We start from the raw sequence: 18,657 nt of genomic DNA, 5'->3' as shown, positions 1-18,657 counted from the left end.
GAACTTGTATTAAGGGGGGCAAGTAAAAAAATTACAAACCTTGCAAGTTATCAGTTTTAAAACGCTGAGGATGAAGCATCCCGGCTTGTAATTTGCATATTGGTCACACACTCACCGGTCAAATTAACAGCCAACAATCAACTATATCCATTAACTTGATGTTCTAACTACGGAGTATATCAGAGAAAACATGCTTCTATTAGGAAAAAATAAGCACTGAAAAATACATATTGCATTATTATCGACTGCAATATAATAATGATGCACTAACGAACTTGATGGATATGAACGAACTTGATGGATATGGAAGGGAATGCTTTTTTGACTAATGACCAAAATATCCCTCCTTGCAATAAATGGCAAACGATTCAAAATGGAGCTAACGGGGGCAGTTTAGTAATAACTTTCACCATCACCGCAATCCAGCAATACGCTGGAAACGTGAAGATTGCAAATAATTTCCATTTGCCACCCTACTTATCCCTTATTTACCAAACGACCCCTCGTCTTCCACCTCGAGCCGCGTCATCCAAAACCGCAAAATCGCGCCTCTCCGCCATTCCCAAACCCCTCGCCTCGGCTCGCCTCTCCCCATCCGGAGCTCCTTCTCCGCACACGGCCACGCCATTGCCATCTAGCCCCTCCTCCTTAGCCTCTTCTTCTTCTTCCCTTGCCCCCCATAACCAAAAGTCCGATTGAAATCAAGAAATCCTCGACGACCGGAGGCGATCAAGAATCCACCGGAAGAAGATGCGGGGTTTCCCCGTTCCGGTGACGAGTTGGAGCTCCGCCGCGCTCCTGGGCCGCGCCATCTCCTCGGCCAGGGACGCGGCCGAGGCCTCCTCCCCCATCACCGCCGCGGAGATGGTCCGGGTGGCGAAGGAGGTGGCCAACGCCGCCGACGCCTGCGGAGTCTCCGGCAAGAAGCTGCTGGAGGCTGCGGAAGCGCTGTCCAGGTCCGACACCGACGCGGAGCCGAGGCGGCGCGCCGCCGAGCGGATTTTCGATGCGGCGTCCATGGTGGCCAAGGAGGCCGACGCGTCAGGAGCGTCGGGTCTCTCAGATGCGGCCCAAAATCTGACCTGCGCGACCTACGCGTTCTCGGTAGCCGCCTCGGGATGGGGGTCCTTGCCGGAGTCCAGCACGAGCGGGAGGGACGCCGGCGACCTCCTAACCGAGCCCCTTCTTGGGTCATGTCAGGACAAGAACGAGAAGATGACCGGCGAGGGCAAGGACTTCAGCGAGATGAGGAATAGTGCAGCGGACTCTGATCCACTTCAGCAATCGGAGGTATTCAACAATGTTTTCTTGAGTTCTTGATTGTGCATTCAACTTCTTTCTCTTGAGTTCTTAATTGTGCATTCGTCGGGTCGGTATCTTGAGTTCTTGATTATGCATTCAAGACTGTTCAAGGAGTCTCTGCATTCTGACACACTTTTTGCATTCTGAAACGATTGTGTCTTTCTTCTAAAAAAATTGCATTATGAAACACCTGTTCTGAAATGATTGTGCCTATTTGGTCCTTTGCAGATTAAGGAGTCGTCCCTTTTTGGAAAATGCAAAGAACTCCTCAATTATGGTTTTCTTGGAGGTCCTGCCCTCCTACCCTATCTAGGCTCTGGACTGAGGAAAACAGTGTCACCGTGCAGCCCGTCTGTCTTCCACTACATCTTCTCGTCGTGGTGGATTTGCATTGGCGTCGGTGTGATTTGCAGCAGCTCAGGGAGAGCAATGTGTAGAGAGAGATATATGGGGCTTGATCTTATCCGTATATTTAGAAGTTGCTTCTCGACTTGCCATGCTTGGCATCACTTTGATGGTTATACTCTATAACTATCTGGAGCTAGCTCCAACTGAGGCCATCGGATTGTATATCCTTTGGGGGATAGCTACCTTTTTGCATTTAGCTCTTTGGGTTATTGTTAGTCTCATTAATTGTTTCTTATTTGCAAGTTGCAGTTTATGTTACAAAGTATTAACAAAGAAAAGTTTTTATCCCTTTTGCAGGATCACATGAACAAGGAGACTTGAAGATATTACATATCGATAGAATCACTTCTCATCCAAATGATAAGTAGCAATGAATTGTTAGGACAATTGATCTTGCTCCCTCCTACTACTACTACAGTCAATGGATTGTCTTGTGCAGTTAATGAATTGTTAGGATAATTGACCTTACTCTTACTTCCTCTTATTGCTGCAGTCGATGAATTGTTTGTTAGGATAATTGACTGCAGTCAATGAATTGTTGGTACTATTGCTGTCCCTTTTTTAAAGAACAGCAAGTTAATGGATATAGTTGTTGATTGTCGGATGGAGTTACAGATTGCCATACATGATACATGTCAAACTGATGTTCATTTACAGCTGCTTCAGAATTTATAGAATATTGCTAAAGTGTCTCATTTGGCAATGGTTTGGAAAGTAGGGAACTCTAGGTCAGAGCATGCAAGTAGAAGGTCAAGGTTCAGCAAGTTTTGAGTCAGTTTTTATAATGCCTTAAACTACATATCTGGCTAGCTGTTCCAGTCATTGTCCAAAAATGGATATTGTCCCAGAAAGTCTGAAAACACTTCTCCCTAGTATTTCCAACCTTATTCTTCTGAACACGCCTTGAAAGCCAATGGGAGCAGCTTACTAACACTTAAAGGTTTCTTAGCATTCATTGTAAGCCTGTAATATCGTGGTAGGTATACAAAGAATCGTCTTCCGTAGTTTTTTTTTTCCCCACAGTAACGATGCATTGCTTTTTAGCTGATACCAAATTAGAAAACCCTGAACAAAGCGTGGTGTGCAGAAATCCCAGCTCATGTTCTGGTCATTGAGCCTACTAGGAACGCCAACCAGTAATAACCATATAGTAGTAAAAGATTTCAAAGTTGCAGTGCAATGGGAAAACATTTTGCACCATCAATCCCTGAAACATATCGCCGATTGGAATGCAGCGGAACAATCCCTGAAGCATCTTTTTTTTTAATATAATGGATTATATTAACCCGGCCTCTACACCTTAGAAAGATGTACACAGCCCAAACCACAATCAAGAGTATATAAACAATCCCTGAAGCATCCTATTGGAGTTACTTGTTCAGAAATTGAACCTTCAAATTTTCTACAGAAGTTTTAATTTCCAAAGGTAACATAAATATGTTTGCTCTCACAATGAGAAACAAGGGAACAAGTAGTCTTTTTACAAATGCTGAACGCAAAAAATGAAAACAAATGCTGGATGGTGTTCATATGAAAACCGGCTTTTATTGCGTTAGCATCAAAACAAATGCTGCGGGAAGAAGAGGGAGGACGATTAGAAACGGCAGTGGTGGGCAGGATGCAGGGTTTGTACGATACCCGATGATACCAAAAGACAACAGCACTAAGCTCCCCATGACCCCAAAACCCTGCAAAAGAAAATTTGTTGTATCATACTCCTTTCGTTTCATATTATATAAGTCATTTTTATATTTTTTTTATCAAACTTATCAAGTTTATAGATAAATATAACAAAATAAACATATTATTAAAATATATTCCCTCTGTTTCATATTACAAGTTGTTTTGTTTTTTTCATAGTCAAACATTTTTAAGTTTGATCAAACTTAAAAAATATATTAACATTTTCAACACAAATCAAACATAATATCAACATATATTTAATGTTACATTTATTAAAACTAATTTAGTATGGTAGATATTCAATGGTAGTATCTTTTTCATAAAACTTGGTATTGGATATTAATTTCAACAAAATTAATTTGGTGTTGGAGATGCTACTATTTTTTTCTACAAATTTAATCAAGCTTTAAAAAGTTGATTAGAAAAAAAGTTGCAACTTATAATACAATAAAACGGAGGGAGTATTAATTACGAGTTGTAATTAACTAACCATATCTGCAAATGTACGAACATATTGCTAATTACGAGCACTTGCAGCGAGAGAAGAGAACTAACGAGACTTGGGATACATATAATTGGCGAACATATCCTATGCATGCAAGCTTCCCATATACACCAACTAGCAAATGTCACGAAAAATTCTAAAAAAAATTGGGCATTTACTTCTAGTACTACTACACATATCTGCAAAGTCTCATATTCAAACTCATTATATTTTGAGAGAATCCCTTATATGCCACTAGAATTTGACCAGTTCCCTTATATGCCACTCAAAATTGGCTTCTCCCTTATATGCCACTAGTTCAAGTTTTTTCACCCTTTTATGCCACTCCCACCACTATAGTGTTAGTTGACTGTTAGTCAAAGGTTAGTTTTTTTCGTAAATGACCAATATGCCCTCTCAACTAAAAAATGTGTAAACTTAAAAAAATCATAAATAATTTATTTTAAATCCTTTTTGAGTGAACAAAATTTTGTCAGAACTAGTGAAAAATGCTCTTTATATTAAAAATATTGTTGGAAAACTGCATGTTTCATGCTTACATTGAAAATTTATTTGTGATGGTAATGGCTAAAATTGCATGTGATGCAGAAAAAATTAATTTTTATATGTTGTATCCGGTAGTTATATTAGTACTAAAATACCTATTATTGGTTGTATACTAATTCTCAAGGGCAAATGCGTCTTTTTACAATGAAGTTAACGGTCAACTGACGATGGACTGACGGCAATGGCATAAAAGGAAGGAGAAACTTGAACCAGTGGCATAAAAGGGAGAAGCCAATTTAAAGTGGCATATAAGGGAGTCGGTTAATTTAGAGTGGCATATAAGGGATTCTCCCTTATATTTTAGTCGTAACAAAAAAAGTGAAAAATAATGACAGTTTTGAGGGTAAAAATCTATCATAATTTTATTCTTTTTATTATGGATAAAATATAATGAATTTGAAGATAATATTTCACGCGTAGTTCGGTAGGTGTAATACTATTATAAGTATTTGTACATTTTTTTTAAAAAATTTTCAGTGATATTTGCTAGTTAGTATGCACGGGAACCTTTTGTGACATTTGCTAGCCGGATTTGTTTATCTGTAATTATGGACTTGGGAGATTTTTTCGATCTTCATGTGGAGCAAGAAAAGAACAGCCTTAATGAAATAATTACTAGCTGTATACATCGGTTAAGTTGGTTTACCCGGACGAAGCGGTAGCCAGCTTCCCGTGAGTAGCAACGCCTCGGAGTCGGAGTCAGAGTCGGAGGCGACCGCCTTTGGTCGCGGCGGCGGCGGCGGCGGCGCCTTCTTCCATCCGGCGCAGGAAGCTCTCGCGCAGCAGCATGTCCTGCTCGCCGCCGCCGTCGTCGTCCCGGCGGTGTCGCCGGAAAAAGAAGTAGTGCATCATTGCAACGGCCATGGATGGATGGATGGATGGCTAGCTAGGCGCACGCCGGCGGCGAGCGGATGGCCGGCCGGGGTCGACGACGACGAACGCGGCGGGCCGAGCAGCAACAGGAGAAGGAGAGATGAGATCGATCGCCTAACGCGGGGCAGAGCAAAAACCAGCAGCGGTATGTGTATATGTGATGTGATGATCGCGTACGTGGTCGCGCTCGTGTCGGATTGGAATATTGGACCCGATAACGAGCTCGGTTTCGGGAGGACACGAATCGAAGGAGTCCAGGTTGTTTTATGCCACTGCCACGTACTCCGTATGTGGTGACCACGATTTGACCGCTGGCTAACTGATTCATGTACCATGTTGAATCACACGGGAAATGCTCCGAACACGTGTTTTGATGTATCACATGAAAAACCAAGAAATTTAGAGCTCATTTGGAACACAGGATTTTGAAAACGCAGTAACATTAAGGACTCCAGCGAAACATCATATTTACAAACGAAAAATAATTTATAAATAAAACGTTTATATACGTGTTCTTAACGATCTAAAAACAAAGACTGAAAAATAAACCGCAATGGAAAAACCCTAAAATCAACTCTAAATTTAAGGTTGGAAATTCAAATTTTAGCTTATAAGTATAATCATAAGCCAAAAGATGGGGCTACAAATATGCAAGATTATGATATAATGTTCTACACAATCCTGCAAGGTTCCAAGCCACCGAAATACTAATTTTGGTGCATTTTGGATGGTAGGAAACAAACATGGGAATTTAAAAGAAAATTGTTCGTATGAGCTCATGTTCATTTTCCTATACAACGGAGGAGGATGCCAATCTATATAAGTGTTGGCATCTCTATTCATTTGATCCGAAGAGCCCCCATAGGGAAGTTCATCTAAGGATTCCAATCCTTTATTTTAAAAATTCTTCAATCCAAAGGAGCCCTTAAAATTTACGTGTTGATTTATTAGAACGAGGATAAGGATAGAAAGGGAGAGAATGGAGTTTCAAAGAAAATTGAAAACACAAGATTAGACCTCATGCTAGCATTCCTACTAAATAGAGGCAACTTTTTTATCCTATGTATTTCCTTTGAAGCAATCATATAAAGCAAATGGCACGCATAAAGACAATTCCTTTGGATTAAATTCGTCCATTTTTCCTCCAAAATTTCTTCGACTCAAATTTCGTTAATACACCATCAAATCAAACCAGTCCCAAATTGAATGTCTTCTGTTTGTGACTCGAATAATGTATGCTCTTCAACTTTTTGGTTGCAATCAAAATTTAATTTTAAAACTTAATTTTAATGTTTTGTCTGTCCATATTCTTATCGCTAGATCATATCAAGTAGTTCCGCTTGATGCGCTTCAAGAGTCATGCTATGTACATGTGGTGGAATAAAAACCTTCGCACGAGCAAGGCGGGGGTTGAACCAAGGACCTCTCCCCCGACGAGCATGGCGCATGCCGTTGAGCCAAAAACATCTTTTTGTTTAGTCATGCCCGATGTATAGTAGTTATGTTGTAAGTATAATACAATGTAGTTACGTTCGAAAGTTTTTTACTCAAAAAACATGCTAAAGACTTTTAGACAGACCCATAAATACAAATATTTATACTCTAACCGCTGAGTCAAGTAGGTCAAGCTGAGTCAAGTCAGAGAAAATAGAAAAAAAGAGAAAGCCAACCAAAGCACAACCAGAGTTCTCCGCGGGGTGGAGCGCTAAGAAAGAGAAAAGCGTTATCGCTATACGAAATGAAGCAGCGGCTAGCACGCTAAGATAAACCACTTGAATATATAGTTTTATGATAGACAGATCAAATACGTGTAGTTATGTGAAATTTATTCTAAAAATTATTATCAATAAATTATTCTTTTAGTCTCTAATAATCGTTAACTTGTATTATTCCGTTAAAAAAAGATAAAACCTTAGCCACAAACCTAATCACATTTATCTCCAGATTCGTAGTTATGATTGAGGGTTTTTTTTTTTAACGGACGGGTACGTAATTAACTTGCATGGCCGAGCCCGGAATGTTACGCCCCTCTCTCAAAATTCAAAATACTACACGTACTCCACGTATATACTACGGGTAAAGAAGAGTCACGCACACGTGACAGGTCTCAGCTAGTCAAGCGAGCACGAAGCCAACCGCAGCAGTTGGGAGACGGCGCCAACATCTCGCGAGACGATCCAACGGTAACCACACACCACACCGCCTCAAACCCATTACCCATCCCCCATCCAACAGCGCTCCTTCCCCCACCCCCAACACGATATCCTGATATTCTCCCGGTTTTCTCGCGAGCGGAAGCTCCTCTTCAAAAATCCGCTAATTTTACATTAAACCCCCTCTACCCATCCTAAAAAAGTGAAAAACACATCCACACCCTCGCCCTCGTACCAACGGTACGCACGCGGAGAGCCCCGCGCGTAATTTGTCAATTCTCCAGGGGCTAAATTGCGAAGCGTGCTGCACTTTTGCTTCGTTAGCTGCCTCTCCTCAAGTCGCTGCGAGTGCGAGTCCACACAACACTGTGAACTCCCCCCTCTCGAGAAAAAAAAAAAAGATCCAAAATTTTTTCGCCCTTGGGTTCGAAATCTTCGTGCCTTCCTCCTCCTCGCGGCCTCCAATTCGAACGCCCCAGTTGCTCGCGCCGCCGCGGATTCCCCAGATCCCACCTCCTCCCCAGCTCGCGCGGCCCAATTCGAAGGCGGTTCTAGGGTTTCCCGGCACGAATTTAGGGTTTCGGGGGAGCTTCGGGGGGTGTTGTTCCTTGTTCCGCCTAGGGTTTGGAATTTGGGGGGCGTGGAGAGATGGGATAAGGAGGGTGTTGGGAGGGTGGGAGCTTTGCTTGGGGTGTGTGTGTTTGGGTGGTGCTGAGCTGAGCTAGGGTTTGGTGGTGAGGTGCTGAGGAAGGGAGGTGGGGGGTGGAAAATGTTCTACTCGCAGTTCATCTTGGCCAAGAAGGGGCCCCTCGGGACCATATGGATCGCGGCGCATTTGGAGCGGAAGCTGCGGAAGAATCAGGTCGCGGATACGGATATCGGCGTCTCCGTAGGTGGGTGATTTTGCTGTTTCACAAGCTTTTTTCTTTTCGGATCTACTACCATTTTTTTTTTGTTTCTGTTCGAGCATGTTAGGGCCTCACACGTAGACTGCTAAAGCATTGTCTTTGCTAATGCTCGTTTGTGCTGTAGGAGGGGGAAAACATTTTTTTTCTCGCTTATTTATGGTTATATGTACTCTTACTGCTCATATGTTGCGATTAATTAGTAAAAGATGTTAGCTTTTTTGGGATAGTGTTAATTCCTAGTTGACCTAATTGTTGCTGGCAGAGCAACCATATTTTTACAACTATGCTAATGAGCTGTCTCTTCATTTTTGCTTATACGTGCTCGTTTGCTGGATTATCACTGTTGTACTACAGTAATAGGAAAAGAAACCACCTGTATCAATGCAGTCGCTGATTAGCTTCTTACAACTGATAGATTGGTAAAAAGTTTCAACCTTGAGTTGCACTGGTCATTTGGTTGTTAGTATTAATGCTTCATGTGGATTTTGTTACTATATGCTTTTAGATGTCTGAAAAATTGCGGATATAGTGTTTTTGTTCTTTCTCGGGGACAAAGAAAACACTAACTCCCTCACTAGTTACAAGCCACTTGTTCACTAATATGACACAATATTTTATTTTATTATGTGCTTTTACAGTATCCATCGTCGTCGCTAGTTGTTTTATAGATTTAATCGTAATAGTTAAGTACAGCTTATTAGATTGAGAATGCTGGTAGCTTGCCTTCAAGCAGAATTACTACTGGACTGGTTTTATCACGGATATAGTGGTAGAGATGAGATCTCTTTTTTTCCTCTGATGTTGCTCTGTTGCTAATGCTATTATATGCAAGTCAAGCCAGTTCAAAATCTGGGTTTACGATGACCAGAATTCAATACTTCTGTGAAGGTCTCAGACAACATAAGTGCACAGGGTCTGTAGAGAAGGAAGCAAAATTGTAGCATAGGATTTGATTGCATGATAGCTGATAATGCATTTGTACACAGTGAAGCTTGTGTTAAGGATTGGTATCTGTGATGCATGTGGTATGTAAGGACTTGGTTACGGAATTCTAGTTGAAGTGTAGCAAACATGAGAAAGAACATCTTTTTTTTAGTGCCATGATCATGCAATATTGTGAAGTTGGTTAAGGCTCCGTGATATTAGCTGTCAAGTCGTGTCTCTACACAGTGAAGCTTGTGTTAGGAATAGGAATGTGATAATTTGTAAATGAAGCCCAGCGAACAGAAAGTTATGGAATTTAGAAAAGTGTAAAGCTAGTTAAATGTTGTTTTGACCAAAAAAAAAACTACACAAGCATCATTCGGACAAATTTCAAGTAATATTGGAGTGTATATGGGGAATGCCATGAGCTATCCATAGATTCCATTCACAACTGGATTGGGGTGTATATGGGAATTTTATTGAAATATGCAAAGAGGTGCGCCCAACTAAACAATACTCCAATTCACTTTCACCATGTACATCACTTTCCTGCCAAATTTAGAAAGATATGATGATTCCAAATACAGATTAAAATAATGTTCCAAAGGTACCAACTGATCCGTCTCATTATTTTTTAAAGCATACCATATACGGTCAATATAGAGGACGCGATCCCGACAATAAAGATATAGAGAGAGAGGACTCAAGAAAACCTCCAGTAGCTGTGTCCTGTATGCATGTGCAGCAAAATGAGTAAACCAGAAGCTTCTTTGGTTATTTTCCCATTTATTTAAAGGTAAAAGCAGGCTAGAGTGGCAATGGTTTGATGGAGATCAAGGCTGATAACAACATTATTTCCATCTCCTTATACCAAATTTAATACGTGTCTGTTTCATTGCATGCATATTGAAGGGTGACTAGTATACGACTTGAACCATGTAATTTGTAAAATAAAATAAATATGTGCATGTTAACCCACTTCTTACTTAGAAGATCACTCAAACCTACATAAGTGTATGTAGCATGTAAGAGCCATCGAGCAATGTAAGGTTCCATGCCATATATGCATGAGTTATATATTGAAGAAGGAAAAGAAATCATGTTTTGTTCGCATATGAGAAAAATGCAAGCTATCGTTGTCTTCTCATTTCGTTCTTACCATTTTGGGATATATTTGTTTTCTTTCGTGCAATTACTGTGTAGTTACTTTTATGTTCCTAGCCTTTTTTTTTTCCGTATTGCTTGCATGGGTTTTAGTAATGCCTGTGTCAATGCATGCTATGCCAATTGGTTGCCAGCTATCTTTGGTAGCCTTTAATTTTCTCCAATGGAAAAATGTGATCAATTTACTTTTTTATGAATGTAAATATTCCACTACATCGGAAATCTAGTGGTGCGGTGTACGCGTGAATGCCTTTGGCCTTGTCCAGGCACTACATATCCTTCCAGCTGTCCTACATCATCCTGTAGCTGCAGCTGCAGTCCCACATTGCTCAGTAGATCCACCCCTGGCCACCACATGTCCTTACATCTAATATGTTAATTTCTTCTAAAAGGATAGCATTGATGATAGAAAGCGCTGTCATGCCATCATTGGGCAAGCAAACCAGCTTATAGCAGTTAATTGGTGAAAAACATTCAACTCCATTCCTTTCTCCAAAGATAAAAATAGAAGTACTTAGATGCCGCATGTGTCTGTTATGATTCTAAATAGTACTCCACTATTTAGTAGTATAAATACAGGAAAAGGTTTCCATTATAAGTTTATTATAACATCAACACATGGACTTAAAATCTTAGAGCAGCTGAAGCATGGCATTAACCCTGCCCATGATACAGGGCAAACCACCATGTGCATCACTAAAACACTCACTAGTGCAATTCACAGAATTTTGTGATGGAAATGTTATGTTTTCCTAACAGTGGTCATATATCTGCCATATGTCTTTTTTTTTTTTTTCATTTTGAGCTTAGTATTAATAATCATTTTTTTCCTGCAGATTCAATTATATTCCCTGAAGTTCCGATTGCACTTCGATTATCAAGCCATCTTATGCTTGGTGTGGTCAGGATCTATTCTCGCAAGGTGAACTACCTATTCCATGATTGCAGTGAAGCGTTGCTGAAGATAAAACAAGCCTTTAGGTCTACTGCCGTTGATCTTCCCCCTGAAGAATCAACTGCTCCTTATCATTCTATAACACTTCCAGAGACATTCCATCTGGATGATTTTGAATTACCGGAGGCTGCATTTCAGGGGTAAGTTCATTGGTTTTGTTGTGATAAGTTTGTTATTTAAAATGTGCCCTTCAACTCTCTTAAGATTTTCCACCATGATCCAGTGACATTGATCATCATGTAAGCACAAAAGAACAGATCACCTTGCAAGACAACCCAGAGAAAACTGGATACTCAACATCCCAATTTGGCTTAGATGGTTGGTCCTTCTGTATTCACGCCATCTACTTTTCGTCATCTACTTTTCAAAATTTGAAGCCAGCCATTTAATCATATTAAGCATATCTCTATTTACAGAAAGATTTGGTGATGGCAATTCTTCACATATTGGGTTGGATTTGGAAGAGGTAATCTCAGCTAATATATCTTTTCTCCAAAAATTCATTGAAATGTTTGTGGTCTTCATCCTGCATTATCTTGTATGTGCTGTTTGGATCTTTTTTTATCATCTCAGTCTTCTCCGCATTATCATAGATGTACTTCCAGAGTAAATATTTACTGTCATGCTCCATAACATGGCAGTTCTTCACATATTGGTTTGTTTTTAGGTCATAATGATAGGGAATGCAGATTATGCAGATGAAAACTCATTTTGAGTTGTACAAGAATGTTTAGAGCATGAACATTGAACATAACAATGATTTTACCATGTACCAATTCCTTGCGGCCATTGTCTATGCCTTGTCTTCTGGTTTTATATTTGGCAGCTTTGGTTCATTACCTGTTAGGAATCAATATTTCTTTTGAGTATAGGGTAACACATGGCTAATAGATGATTGATTAATGGAAGCTCTCTATTTCTGGTTGTTGTGTTATTGTGTCCTATCACTTGATAAACTGCAATTCCAAAACAAAACTTTGTATATCTTCAGCAGCTAAATTTTATTTGTTTCCCCCTCAGGAATTAATGCTGAACAAGGACCAGTCAATTCAACTTGAGGCTGATGATGGGTAAAATCACCTCTTCCACTTTTTTTTTATAAAAAATAGCTATTCAAGTCCCTTGGAAATTTTATCTACACGTCTCTGCTCCCATATAAAGGGTCTTTGATCCTATCTAAAGGAGCCTTTGTGGGTTTTCACAGATGAGGTTAAGTTTCTCTAGGCAATTTTATGTTTTCCTATAACTTCTGACCTTATATTGTACATTTGGACTGAGTCTGAATCAAACCAGGGTCTAGTTACTACTTTCTCCTGATTTGAGTCCAGATGGCCATACTGGGGTGTGACACTGATATATTTGCTACACGTGTTGTGATTTTTTTTCCATGACATTTGAAAGTGGCAGCATCTTGCATTTGCCTTTTTCTGTATTTTTACTTTATTTACATTGGTTTGTGCCTCTCTTCAGCATTATTATTCAAGGTCGATCAGCAGTTCATCCTACTGATATGGAAGTTGATGATAACCAAAATAAAGATGAAAGCGCTGAAGGATACAACATGGAGGATGGACCTTCCAGTCACAACAAACTAAATCCGTTAAGTGCAGATGGTCTAGTAGGAAACAGTCTTCCTAATTGGCATACATACAATGTGCAAACACCTGATCTGAATGATATGCTATTGAACAATGATGGGAATGCAGGACCATCAGCTTCATACTATCAACCTAGTCCCTTCCCTTGTGATGAGCCTGCATCACCAGAGTTTGTAAGTGCCCAGGCCCCGGCTACACCTGGCCTAATGGAAGAGACTGTTCCTTCCAGAGTGCATGAAAGTCCTGTTCTGAGTCCACAGCGAAAAGCTTCACCATCAAGCAATGATGAAACTGCAAAGACAGCTGAAAATGCTAATGATCTTGTGGGTGCTGAGACGACTGAACTTGCATTGACAAAGCCTGTGCAAATTGAATCTTCTGGTGCTGTACAGGAGATTGATTCCTTGAGTCAACAATGTGCAACTGAGGAATTGCCACCCCAAGCTGAAACCTCAAACTTGGAAGCTACCATGGACAAGTCAATGATAAATACTGATGGTGTAGCTGCATCAGGTGAAGCTACAGCTGCTAAAGAAACCACTGAAGTGTCATTGGTTGAAAATTCTTTAGAGCTATGCGCTGATGGTCCTACTGAACCTGTGATTGAGAACCAAACACAGTTTAATGATGGATCAGTTGATGTGCAAGGTAAATTGACTATTCGTTGATTTTGTTTTTAAAGTCATTGTATTTGATAAAAAAAAGGTGAAATCATCTGCTTTTTGATTATTTGTTTTGCAGGGGGCGGTCAGCATGCACCTCATGCTATCTTAGCAACTGCAGATTCCCAAGTGAATGTAGAAGCATCAACACAAGAAATGGCATCTAACGATATACCAAGTGACCTACCAACCTTGGAATTTCCAGAACGTGAGAAAATGCTGTCAGCTCCAGACGTTGAATTGTACCAGGCAAATGACTTGGGCCAGGTAACTGCAGAAAAGGGAACCACTGAATCTGATGGAAGTAACAAAGTAGGTAGTCTCACTAGCAGAAAAAGACACTTGGAGGACAGTTTGCCAGCTCTCGAAAGTGCAACTACTGAAAAATTGTCTAGCAGACCACGTGGTAAAAGAACCATTGATGGTATTCCTGATGATGATGATTTACTGGCGTCTATATTAGGTATGGATGAACCTCCTCAACAATAATTGTGCCTGGCTTTTGCTGCATTGTCTAACACTAACTGTGTGGACTTGTATTTAGTTGGTAGAAGGACCCCTGGACTGAGGCTTGATTCAACACCAATACCACCTAAGACGTCATCTTTGAAACGTCCAAGGTTGACGTCAAAGACTACCACACCGAAGAGAAAAGTGCAAATGGATGATGCCATGGTTATACATGCTGAGTATGTATACGCCTCATAGCCTTCAAACAAGTTTGTTGAATGGAACTGTGTGACTGTTGTTCTTTAGTGTTATGTCCTTAAATTTCTGCCATCACTGTCTTCTGATGGGAAACAAATAGTATATTTTTTTCCATATATTCTTGTAAATTTTGTGCAGTATATACATTGAGTTGATTGGTCCATCTCTGGAAATCAGATTGCGGACTATTTTGCTGTCCAAATTATTTTCTGCTGTGATATTATTTACTGAGTTTCTTCCATTCTCCAGTACCATACGGCAGCAGTTGATCAGCACTGAGGATATAAGGCGCATTCGTAAAAAGGCTCCATGTACCCGTTCCGAAATATGGATGATCGAGAAAGGTTCCTTAGAAGATGATATATTCCATGAGCCCATCTTTTCCTGTAAGCTACTTAAATTGGTTTTTATTCTCTGCTTCCTCTTTACACATTTACTGTATGTTCAATTCAATTAGGAAAGAACTGAAACAGAAGTGAAATTAGTTTTGATATATGAGGATAATTAGTGGTTAGTTTTATGCTCTGAAATTCTACTGATGCATGTTTGTGTTCCCAACTAGGCATGTGCAAGGAGCTAAACGATTTGCAATATCGGACCTATGAGATTGTTGCTCATCCCACCATTCATAATATGGAAATACATGTACGGCTAGACATGTCCCAAACTATGGCAGATGGCAGCAATGATGTTGGCACCTCTGGCGCAAAGGACAGTGGAAATCACCAAGATCATGTAGTGCTACCAGATGGAGCTGAGTCAGATGCGATGCATCCAGAAGCAACTGATGCAGCAGATGCTAGAACTGATTTTGATTCACACATGCCATCTGACAAACAGGTTAACAATGTTGAAGGAGTAACTGAACAATTAACTGATAATGAGAAAGAAACTGCAGTTGTTGAGAAAGCAACCACTAATATGGGTGACAGTGCTCAAGTTGATTCACTTGATAAGGAATATCTTCAAGATGTTCCAGCTGATCTGCAGAGGAGCACAAATACAAATACACCTCTGTTTGTGCTAGATGACATGCCTGGTCCAGATGTGGTTCTGGATAGCTCTGATCCAGTTTCTGCACAAGCAGTGGATGATATGAAAGGGGAGTTGAGTGACATTGTCCATGACAATGTCAATGCATTTGACAATAAGGATATGCCGACTTCTGAGATTACCGTACTGGAATTTACTCAAAACGCTTCTGGTTTTCCTCAGCCAACAGAGGATGAAAATGTTCTGTCCGCAATGGGTGAAAATTCTGGATTGCAAGAAAATCATGTAGGATCTGTTATGGATCTGGACAATATGGGGCATGACTTTTCACTAAAGGAATGCAGTGTAAGTCCATATAGAAGTTTCCACTTGTCTTCAGACACTTGTCAGATGACTTGTGTTTCTCTTAATTCCACAATGTAGCATGCTATACAGTACTTGCACTATTTTATTCAGTCGTTATTTAAAGTCCATGGCATAATTGGTATGCTGTTCACATGGCAGGATTTTGGCAGTGCGATTCAGGGTGTTGACACAGGTATTGCCTTTTGTTCTGATACATAAGTGTAAACTAGTGTAGTAGTGTTCTAATATAATGTGGATTATGTGTACAATGCTTTGTAGGTGCAGCAGAAAACTAGCTAAATACCCATGCACAGATTTTCTAATAAATATATCATCAGTTCGAAACTCAAAAAGTGAGCATATTTATCCTGAGAATCATATGTAATTTGCAAGACGCATATTACAATGTCAAAATAAAAACAATCTTATTACAAGACGCATGCTCAGATATTCTAATTATTCACAGAAGGGTCAGGCTGACTCAAGAAGTGGCGGTGGGATTTCAGACTCACCATAACCACCATTCCTAGGTTCTTTTGTATTAGTAGAAATAAACATGACATTAACCTTCATGACTAGTGCAATATCCGTTCTTAATTGTATTTTATATGCAAATTTTGTGATGGGAACTTCCACACGCCCGTATGTGACACTGGTGGATCTTACTGTTCTAGTGTTGCATCGCGAGAGGTTTATAAGTTTTATGACTTGTGTCATATTTGTACTCTACACTTTCAGATTTTCTGATGTATGATGATGAGGTGGACTGTGATGAGGCTAATGATGATGAGCCTAATCCTGAGGAATTCCAGTCTCTTGATAACAGTGGATGGTCTTCACGTACTAGGTACGATTGGATTTCGTGATAATATTCTCAGGGTTTAATGCTCAATATTTTTTTGAGTTCTATAATGAGTTGTTACAATTGCTCTTCAGGGGTGTTGCAAGATATCTCAAAACTTTATTTGATGAGGAATCTGGTCTGGGAAGAAAGAGTGTGGCCATTGATCATCTGTTAAGTGGAAAGACTAGGAAAGAAGCATCAAGGATGTTTTTTGAGACATTGGTAAGACGGTTATGCTTTTCTGTTTCTTCACTCAAGAAATGGAATACCTACCTTCAGCTCCAGTGTGATTGGAGGCACCTAGAATTGCATGATCAAGAATACGCCATTCATTTTATATTGCATGTTTCGATTAGCCATCATCTCATTAGACAATCTTACTGGCATCAACCAATTTCTGTAGTCATTGTCAAACTAGACCTGCAATGGTAGCTTAAATTGTTTTCTCGAATCATTTCTGTTGACATTATCCTTGGTACTTATTGTGTTCTGTTCCATTCACAGGTTCTGACAACAAAGGACTTCATAAGTGTGGATCAACCAAACTCCTTCGATTTTGTCAGCGTTAAGCCAGGGCCAAAGCTCCTGAAGTCAGATTTCTAGATCAAAAACCAGCTAGCGTGGCGCGATACATACAATCTTACCATATCTGTCACATTACCAACAACATACAGATCTCGCATCGCCGTGACCGTCATTTTTGTTTTGTTCTTTTTAATTTATCCTCCCTCTGTAGTATCCCCGCACTAATCTGTGTTTACTAGGCTTCTTGGGTAGGATTCTGTTGTACCCCCCTCCGTGTTGGCTATTCAGTGTATATATGATTAGCTCTTGTAAAGTTGCTTGTGTAATGTGATAGCATCAGCTCCTAAGTCCCCGTCTATTGTTGCTTTGAATAAACCTTCAAACCTGTATACTTCTCTGACTTTGAGCAACCTGTCGATTAATTTCAAATTTATTCAGATTCGTAGATCAATCGTGAGAAAAGAGAGAACCTTTTTTTGTTTGTTTTGCCTGAAGTGGAGGGGAAAGGTTGCTCAAAATTCTGTATTGGTATTATATCATTACAACCACTCTGCTGGTGATCCGAGTCACCAGCATGAACGGCAGAATGACCATTGAGCAATGTGGGGCGTGTGATTAAAGCAGCTTTGATCCCTTTCTAGCACATACGGAAAGTGACACGCTGCTGTGTGCTCTCGCTATTCGCAGAAAATGTAAAAGCATCAGCAAATGCAAGACAGAATTGGCAGAGAATAAGGTGTTTGGAAAATGGAAATTCTTGGAAGGATGACAAGTATTAATCGACGGCCAAAAGGACAGGGGAAAGCCGACCAGAAATGAAGAACGGAGCAGCGAATGTCGGTGCCGAAATTATTTTTATCTGCACGGTTAGCACAGGGTTTTCGTGTCGCGTGTCTCACTAGCTCACTGCTCATGAAAGACTGAAGTGAAGCCTAGCAAGCATTGCCACCTGACGAGTGACGACCATACTTTGATCGATGGATGGATGTATGGGCGCCGCAAGGCAGTTTGTCCCATTGTCCGGCATTGCTGCCGATTCCTTTGCCTCGTGCGCGCGGCATCCTCCACCAACAACGTCCGCACGAATTCCACGCCCAAACACCGGCAATTCCCGTGCAAAATCACGCGACACATCTCCGCGAACTCAACGCCACGCACGCGCGCGGACGCAAAGCCGCGCGCGCGAGCCACGCCGTTGCCTTGCCACCACGGCGATTTTCATGGCGTCGTGCGCGCGAGATGCCGAGATCCGCCTCGCGTGCCCAGCGCCATCCTGTCGGCTACAGTACGCCGATCAGTGGAGTTCCCATGGGTTGATCAGACGGACGGCGAGCCCGTGCGTGAACAGTAGGGTGACAAGCCACACCCAGCCAGTCAGCCACACGAAGTGGCATATATCTCGAGCTATAGCCTGACCTGACCTGCTGTTTAGCTTGTTACTACCTGTAGCGCCTCGGCTCTCACCAAGCAAGTGTCGGTGCATTGTTTTTTTTTTCCCTTCTTCCTCTCTCAAAATATAAGAGTTTTTATCCAAATGTGACATATCATAGCACAACGAATC

General features: G+C 40.8%; 2 protein-coding genes across 3 annotated transcripts; both read left to right on the top strand.

The window, feature by feature from the left end:
* Positions 1–516: 516 nt before the first annotated feature.
* Positions 517–2,317, top strand: LOC127757220 (uncharacterized). Of its 2 annotated transcripts, XM_052282696.1 has the most exons (3): positions 517–1,290; positions 1,531–1,819; positions 2,008–2,317. In XM_052282696.1, exons 1-3 carry the CDS (start codon positions 751–753, stop codon positions 2,076–2,078), a joined length of 900 nt encoding a protein of 299 aa, XP_052138656.1. In that variant the 5' UTR covers positions 517–750; the 3' UTR covers positions 2,079–2,317. The 2 variants fall into 2 exon arrangements, with proteins under 2 accessions (XP_052138656.1, XP_052138663.1); XM_052282703.1 differs by having other exon boundaries at positions 1,531–2,317.
* A 5,501-nt stretch (positions 2,318–7,818) lies between these two features.
* On the top strand, positions 7,819–17,547 carry LOC127772230 (sister chromatid cohesion 1 protein 4). The gene is made up of 14 exons (XM_052298244.1): positions 7,819–8,363; positions 11,303–11,561; positions 11,645–11,739; positions 11,838–11,887; positions 12,442–12,491; positions 12,892–13,667; positions 13,761–14,144; positions 14,226–14,370; positions 14,639–14,775; positions 14,952–15,727; positions 15,887–15,920; positions 16,466–16,574; positions 16,664–16,793; positions 17,076–17,547. Exons 1-14 carry the CDS (start codon positions 8,240–8,242, stop codon positions 17,172–17,174), a joined length of 3,168 nt encoding a protein of 1,055 aa, XP_052154204.1. The 5' UTR covers positions 7,819–8,239; the 3' UTR covers positions 17,175–17,547.
* Positions 17,548–18,657: the final 1,110 nt, after the last annotated feature.

This window comes from Oryza glaberrima, chromosome 1 (assembly GCF_000147395.1).
Source record: "Oryza glaberrima chromosome 1, OglaRS2, whole genome shotgun sequence".
In the NCBI taxonomy this organism is placed as follows: Eukaryota; Viridiplantae; Streptophyta; class Magnoliopsida; order Poales; family Poaceae; genus Oryza; species Oryza glaberrima.
Note: the sequence above shows the minus strand (reverse complement) of the source record. Positions and strands in the feature narration are given on the sequence as shown.